At 38.7% G+C, this 8,418-nt stretch overlaps 1 protein-coding gene across 1 annotated transcript; it reads right to left on the bottom strand.

Annotated features, from left to right (window-relative positions):
• Nucleotides 1-2,292: 2,292 nt before the first annotated feature.
• On the bottom strand, nucleotides 2,293-8,118 carry LOC132176037 (Myosin heavy chain-related protein). Its single transcript, XM_059588150.2, has 9 exons — nucleotides 7,708-8,118; nucleotides 7,139-7,339; nucleotides 6,910-7,038; nucleotides 6,734-6,771; nucleotides 6,525-6,633; nucleotides 4,017-6,260; nucleotides 3,592-3,729; nucleotides 3,198-3,328; nucleotides 2,293-3,075 (listed from the first exon to the last, which is right to left on the bottom strand). The coding sequence occupies exons 1-9, from the start codon at nucleotides 7,783-7,785 to the stop codon at nucleotides 2,832-2,834; spliced, it is 3,312 nt and encodes a 1,103-aa protein (XP_059444133.2). The 5' UTR covers nucleotides 7,786-8,118; the 3' UTR covers nucleotides 2,293-2,831.
• Between the last annotated feature and the right edge of the window lie 300 nt (nucleotides 8,119-8,418).

The following is an 8,418-nucleotide window of genomic DNA, read 5'->3' as shown; positions in this document are numbered from 1 at the left end:
TCATTTTACTCTTTTATCTTTCAAAAGTAACGTGACTTTTAAAATCACCATTACATCAAAATTCAATAGTAATTCATCCCCAATTTAATGGTAATTTTGAAAGCTACATCACTTAAAAAAAATAAAAGAATAACAAAAGTCTTACTTATAGCATTACTATGTTATGAGTTATTGCAGCTGGCCTAATCTGCCCCCGGCATCAATACATGTGGCATCAATACATGTGGATGAAATCACTTGTGATGAGTACATGAACCTGACCCCCCCCCCCCCCCCCCCCCCCCCAAATGGGAAATTTGATAACTATACCAAAATTACTATGATTGGTGGGTGGAGTGGCCTAGTTGCCATCACGATCAGCTATATTATTGACACAGCCCAAGGAGCCAGCCTGGTGGAGGGAGACCACGCTCATGTTGTCATGTGTTCATGTATGTTTGATTAATGAAATAATCCCCACCTGCAAACAGAGATCTTTGTCTGAGAAATAAGGATGCTTAAATTAAAGCACCTCTCAGCCATTAAATGCATGTTCTTAATATTACAAGAGCCCCTATCAATGAATTGATAGAATGGTAAACAAGTCATAAGGATAATCACATCCAAGGGATAAAAATTAAAAATTAAAAAATAAAATAAAACGGTTGGATTTAAAGAAGAGAAAGATTAGCATATGATGTTTTTCTTCATTAATTTTCAGAAAAAAATTTTTTTTTTTTTTTTTTGGTAAAGAAAAATTATTTATTTAGTCCTTAAGATTTGCAATTGTATCAATATGATCTTTTGATATTAAAAGTATCTTAAAGATTCATGGGGTAAGCTATCTGCCCAAAATAGTTCTAATTGTCAACCGTTTGACAGAAACCGTTAGATGCATACATAAATCAACATTATAAGCAATCACCGATTTACACATGGGTTAGCTAATGACTCAACTAGTTATGATCTTATAATTGTACCCCCAAAAATTAAAAGAAGAAAACTAAAAAAAAAAGGGGGAGGGTGGGGGGGTTAGCCGATTGCCTCTTATTTGTCAAGGGGTAGCCTCTCCTCATAAAGGGGTGGCGGGCAACCCCTTGTACGGTGACGGGAGGTTGTCCCCCTATGAGGGAGGTCGCCCTTCACCCAACTTCACCTCAAAAGGGGCGACCGAACACCCCCTCCCTTCCCAACTAGTAAGGGACAACCTCCTCTCACCATATGAGGGGCGGCCCTTCTTTTATTTTATGTCTTTAAATACGGGATAAAATTATTTTAGCAGGCTGATTCATTTGATATGCCTCATGTCAATCGGTAATTGTTTGTGACATGGATCTTAATGTGTATCTAATGGTCGCTATTAAACGATTCACAACGTGAACCATTTTGAACAGATAACTTACCCTAAGAATCTTTAAAATACTTTTGATGCATCAAAGATTAGTTTGGTACGACTTTACACTAAAGGGACCAAATAAGTAAATTTTCCTTAATTTTGAATTCAAGATATGAGTTATATTTATCAGTCTTTCAGTGAAAGATTAATAGAACACGTTAAAACTTCATTTAATTTAAAAAGGTCTTTTCTTTCCCTCATATATGTTATATTAGTGAGTAATGCTCCATACTACATCTCTATTTTATTTATATCTCATTGGGTTGATGTAGCAATGCCTACTAGCCCTAAGTTTTTTGTTTTTAATAAGGGTTGATTGAAACGCTAATGGGCACTATCACATCAGCCTAACAGATGGAATAGGGGTATAGTGTATATGAAGCATGTTATACAACTTGATGACATGGTAGGAATTGTTTTTTAATAACTAATCAACACATATCATTAAAAGTATAAACGTCCCTAAGTACAAAAGTCTACAAGAGGAAGCACATAATTATAACGAACAAAAAGAACAAGGAAATCACTATCGTCAAATATGGAAAATAAGCGACTGTCCAAAAATACAAAATTTTGAAGAATAAAGACTTAATCTCCTCTAACGTTCTCTCACAGTTCCCAAACTTTTGTCATTCATTTCACTCTCTAAACACCATAAAAGGCACATAGGCACATAGGCACCATCTTCCATATAACAACACTCCGTGTAATGCCACTCATCTACCAACAAGCGTATAGGTCGTAGGTCGACTACACGTCTGGGAAGCACACTTGCAAAAAAAAATAATTAGGAGCTGATTTTCACTACCACTCATCCCAGTTATAACAATCAGCTCAATAGCATTACTCATTCTACATATGCATTGCACGAATACAATTGAAAGTGCTATAGACAAAAATGTATTTATCTTAACAAGTAGAAAGAACTGTTCTTTGTATTATCTCAACCAAGAAATATAAAAAGAATTTATTAATAATGGAAAGGTCACATATATCATGGCAAGCTCTCAAAAAATTACAGAAAGAGCGTGGGGTGGAGGCAATACAGAAGTATAAAACTGAGCTACGCTGAACAACTACAAGACAACTTTCTATTATACTTTATGGGACAGACATACAGCAATTGCTAGAGAAAAAGAAAAAATAACAGAAGGAACGAAAAAAAGAACAAAACAATATTGTACTGATGTACCTATTACCTTATGGATCAGGAAATTCCCCATTACCTGCCCTTTGCAATCGGACAGGCAATTGTAAGAGGTCTCTTGATGGAGCCCATTTACCATAACAGGCTAGGGGCCTCTTACAATTGCAGGGGATTCCCTGCAATCCGGACAGGGGATTGTAGGAGATCACGATCCTTAACTTATTCACTTTGTTGGAACTGCACATCTGAATTTTCAAAGCGGCTTTGCTATACATAGTATATATGCTCCGGTATATCAGGAAAATGTTACTAGCTCTTCTTGGCATTCTTAAGGTTACGCACTGTCATTACAAGTTGCTGTCTTTCACCTTCTACCTCTGCAAACTTGAGACTTATTTCTGAATATCTCTCTTGCATCTCCTTTAGTTCGCTTTCCATCGATTCATTCCTCTCCTTTAACAACGCCAATTCAGCTATTAAATCGTCAAGGTTTCCATCTTTATTACTAATAATAGAGGCTTTCAGTTCTTTCTCTGACGACATTTCATCGTTGCTGTGGTGAAACATTAAGTAAACATGTTAGTGACTTGCAATTAGAAAGGAATTGTAGTTAGCATAACTGCAGTTGCCCATATAGCAAACAGCAAGTAGTACTCTTCTGTATTCAAGTAATACCTCTTGATTAATGATGAGGCATTCCCATTTTCTTTTGGCGGGCAAGCTGTACTGCTCAAAAGTTCAGCTGCAGTTCTCTCCTCTTCAGGTATGTCACTGATAGATATAATGTCACTTGTAACTTTGATGGCCTGTATATTATTGAGATAATTCAGTTTGGCACTCAAACTTGATAGAGAAATTGAAAGGAAACTCAGCAGAACAATAACTCAAAAAACAAGACACAACTATACATAGGTTTTGATAGCAAACCCTCATTTCATCCTCCAACAATGATAAGGAAATTAAGCAGGTCAAGAAGGTACTTTTATCATTAAACAGTAAAATAGCTACAGCACTATATAATATAAGCATCTCATTTTCGATGCATTAGATAATGTGCACTGTTGCAAACCTTTTGAAATGCAGTACTCTGACTGAGTTCTTCCATTTTGCTCTCCAATTCTTCAATTGTGTTCTGAAGATCCTTTTCCTTCTCCAAAAATGAATTTGTCGACGTTTCCAAGGCAGTTTCCTTTAGCTTTATCTGTACCTGTCAGACAAAATCATTCTCAATACAAAGAATCCTTTCAACTGGCACACCCAAATCAAGAAAACAAATTCATAACACATCTTAGACAGAGTGTAGGACTAGGAGGGTCACAAGTACGTACGAAGGACAGTTAATATAACCTGATAGCCACACAGAAAACTGTTAATCATATTGTAGTCTAGCAAAACGTTTGACATTGGCACAGTCATCTAAGCATCGTCATTTATGCATAAGCATATATTTATCAGAACTTATGTATTCATAGACTAATGGGAATAGTAATTTACCTCAAGCAATTTTATTTTCTCCCTCAGGCTTGCAAATTCTTTTGAACCGCGAGGAACTGAAGCTAATTTATTATTTTTCGGAGTAGGTTTAGATCCATTGGAAAGTGCTATATGCCCATCACTATCCTTGAGCTTCTTCTCTATACTGGTGAATGCTTCATCCTTCTTCTTCAGGTCAATTTTTAATTGGAAAACCTGCTTTCTGAGTTTCTCTTTCTCAACTTCATCCTCAAACAAGGAATGTTTTAAATTGTTACACTGAGCTTTAAGCATTTCCATCTCCGATTGTAAGAGCTCAACAGTTGCCTCCCTCTCATCCTTGAGATGCCTCAGTCTACTTAACTCCTCCTGTGACTTCTCTGCTTCCTTCTTAAGCAAAGCAATTGTGTTCAAGAGTTCATTTCTGTCTACATTTCCCCTGTGTACCAGCATCTCAGATTGATGAATTGATGTCTTCATTTGTTCCAACTCACCTCGCAAATTTTCTTGATGTTCTTCTTGTTCAGAAAGGCACGTATTCTCTGCTGTGAGCCTTTTAATCTCAGCTTTGAGCATTTCAATCTCCTCAGAGAAAGCTCTGCTAACTTCTTCACCATGCTGTTTCTGATATTCAAGTTGCTTGGACTTGTTATCAATTTCCACCAACATCTGTTCTATCTGATATGTCTTCGTGTCTATTTGGTTGGAAAGCTCGCATCTTTTTGCCTCATAATCATCTCTCGCTAACTCAAGCTCTTCTTTGACTTTCAGGAGCATATCTTCTAGTTGACTTTTCTGCAGTCGCAGTTCACGAGCTTCCATCAATGCTTTTGCCGCCACCTTCTCATTTGCATCAAATGTAGAGGCCATTTGCATTGAGAGCCTTCTAAATTCCTCCTGAAGACTCTCAGCCATACTAGCATTTTTCCATCTTGTCTTTCGCAAGGCTTCCTCTGCTCGGATGGCTCTCTGCTCCTGCTCAACTTTGGCACGTGTCACAGATTCCAGATCGGCTTCAAATCCTTGTGCCTGCTTCTCCAATTCTTCCTCCAAGCTTTTCATATGTGTTTCAAGTTCCCTTATGGTAGCCAAAGAATCTGATAATTCTTTCGACTGCTTCTTGAAATCATTTTCCAAGCTCTCAATATGTTCTTCTAGTTCAGCAACAGCAGCAGAAGGAGATGAACATTCATACTGCATCTTCAGTTGTTCTTGCAGTTGATTTTGTTCCAGTTTATACGACATGTCATGGTTTTCCTGCTTCAATATCTCATAGTCAAGTGCAAGCTGCTCCATCTGCATCTCTAGCTCATCTTTATCTCTCCTATAAATCTCTATTTCGCCATAGAGGTCTATGATCTTTTGCTCCAGCAAGTACGCTTCTTTGGCATCGCTGTGGCCCCTAACAAGGTCTTCCAGTGCTTTCTGCTCTTCGTCATCTGTCTCACATTTTAGATGGGTTCCCCTTACCTCTTCAGCATTCTCATTGGATCCTAATTTGTTGGAAAGATCAGATATTTCCCTGTCCTTCGCTTCCAACAGTTCATCCAGGTCCCTTACAGCAAGAATCAACTCAGCATTAGATTCCTGGGTCTTCTGCAACTGTAATCGAAGATTGCCATTCAAGTCCTTCTCATATGTCAATTCTTGTCTGATTTCTTCAATAAGAGCACGCAGATCTCCACCTTCTGACTGCAAAATGCTTTTAACTTTTGCCTCATCCATACGTTTCTGGAACGCCTTGAGTTTCTCACATTCTGACTTGATTTCATCTCTCTCCTCTTTCAAGCTAACAATCTCTCTTGTGAGATCATGCCCCCTTTTGCTCTCCTTAACAATTTGCTTTCGTAGGGTCTGTAATTCCAACTCTGACAGATCTGCCTGCCTAGCCAATGCACCAAGCTCAGCCTTGAGCTTTTCAATCTCAATATCTGAAGCCTGTTGAGAGCTTTCTCTTAGAAGGGCATCGTGAGAACTATGTGTTGAGTCATCTGTACTTATGCCATGATCAGAACCACCTGACCACTCCTCATATACTGTCGTTGAGGCATTTCCTGCTGGTTGATGTGGCAACGAGGAGTGTCTCAGAGATGATAGGAAGCTAGAAGGGTCCTGGTGGATGTTACTATTTCTCAGTCCAACTTCTCGTGGGGTATTAAGTCCAGAGCTACTCTCCGAACTTGACAATGTAATGTCCGATCCACTGGACGCTCTACGGTTACCATTCAGGTCAGCATTGTGGATGGTTTTATCATTTGGCCCATCCTGTAAAAACAATGGGGAAAAAAGACATAATACATCAATCATTTAAATCAAAAAACAAAGAACAAGAAAATAAATTCCATAGTCATATATGTTTGCTGAAATTTCATATATCTGGGCTTAAATTGTGAAAACATAAAACAAATTTTTGCACCACTAATCCCCCTTCCCTTTCCCTACTCCCCTTTTATGAAGGGATGGAGAAGGTCAGTGACAAACTATATAAATGAAGTAAAAGAAAACTGGATTTTAATTTTGCTGGATTACTTCAGTAGGATGACTAGCAATGCTTTCATCTGCATCACCATGACTTAGGTAGGTCTTCAAGCTCCTTTCCTCAGATTTTAAGTTTGCATCTTCACATTTATGCGCCTCTCTATAAAAAAAATTCAACAAGGCCAGACTCACAATTATAAGTTACAAAAGCAAAGCCCGTAATCTTCAAAGAGATTAAAACATAGTATGACTATTTATACCTTTGATCTACACTTTCCTGCTGTCTCTGAATCACAACCTATTCAAAAACAGAAACAAGAGTTCAATTTAACACAGAACTCAATCTTTAATCGTGAGATCAAGCAGAGAAATCTCTGAAGGATTTATATAACCAAGAGATATATCAATTCGAGAGGAACAGAGGACGAGTGCTAACATGTAAAACTGCATTCGAATTTGAATTCGAATTCTTAAGAGGAAGAGAGACAGAGGAAGGTTTTGTCGCCTCGGCATATTCAGCAAAATCAACAGAAACTTCCCCAATAGTGCCTGCTTTCGAAGGCCCCTACAGAAACCCACCAAACAAACACATTAACACAATGGAAACAACCACTCCACAAAAACCAAGATTTTGAAATTCAACATCTTTGGCTACTATTTCATACAGTTGACACAAGGAAGTGGTAGACTCTCTCATTGATCTTCCCAGTCCTCGGTTCCTGATTGAATTTCACCGTCTCATAGACCGGATTTTCCCAACGGCAAGTTCCGTTTTGAACCGTAGCTTTCTCTGATTTCACCGTCGGCTTTCCCACATCCGCAGGGATCAAAGATACCACCAACGCATCCGTACCAAACTGCGATACCTGAAATCACAAGCCACAAGCTCTTACATTTCACAGTTCCAATCACATTGCCCACTACAATGCCGTTCACATTCCACGGTTTGATTCCCAAGAACTAACGAAAAATTAAAGCAAACAGAACTTTCAGGCCATCCTTGGCGTGTGTTCTTGTTTCCAAAATTTAAAAGCTTCAATTCAAGTGATCCACATACTAGTGGTTAAGCTCATTTTCTCGGCAACCAAACAGAACAAAACTAAACTCGCATATCCACTACTATCAAATCCAAGACTTCAAAAAAAAATCCAAACCAAATCATACTCAAATTTTGGTCACGAAAACACACACATATACATATTTCAAAACAAAACGAAAAACGTGATAGAATCACCTGCGTTGCATGGAACTGCAATTTGAAGACCGCTTTGACCTTGTTCTTCTCGCTCCTCCACCTCGCCGACCTGAACATTCTGGCCGACTAACAATATCCAAGCTCCGCCGCGAATTCCACCGGAAACCTCCGCAATCACCGGAGCTCCGGCGAACCTCGACAGCACATAACTACACTGACTCAATGCAAGCCAAAACGATCAATCTCAGCTCCACCAACCTTAACCCATCGCAGAAAGCAGCACAGAGAGAGAGAGACGCGCGAGTCGACTCGGCGGATCAAATGCGAGTCCGACTCATCGAAAGACTGAGTTCCGGAGAGTGGAGAGAACTCGAAGCTCGTTGAAGAGATTGCAGAGAGGAAATGAAAACAGAGCAGATCTGAGAGGAAGAGCTTGTGATGCCGTCTCTTTACAACGAGAGATGACACTTGGTTTTCTTTTTTCTTTTTCCTTTTTTTCTTTTTTGTTTTATTTGTTTTTCAAAAAAGGAAACCAATAATTAAAATATTGTAGGAGAAGCTTCTCTGGGATTAATTAATTATTTGAAAAGGTTGTATTAGGTGGGAGGTTAGCTATGTAATGCTTGTCTGTATTGGATCAAGGGAACAGTAGGCATGAGTTTGACATACATATGCCCTTGTACTTTTATGTAATATTTCTGACATAATTGTCTTACCCTGCTCACTTCTCACGTGTTATCCAGCTGGTAA

Source organism: Corylus avellana, chromosome 3 (assembly GCF_965113065.1).
Source record: "Corylus avellana chromosome 3, dhCorAvel1.hap1.2, whole genome shotgun sequence".
In the NCBI taxonomy this organism is placed as follows: Eukaryota; Viridiplantae; Streptophyta; class Magnoliopsida; order Fagales; family Betulaceae; genus Corylus; species Corylus avellana.
The sequence above is the reverse complement of the archived record's forward strand: the minus strand, read 5'-3'. Positions and strand labels throughout refer to the sequence as shown.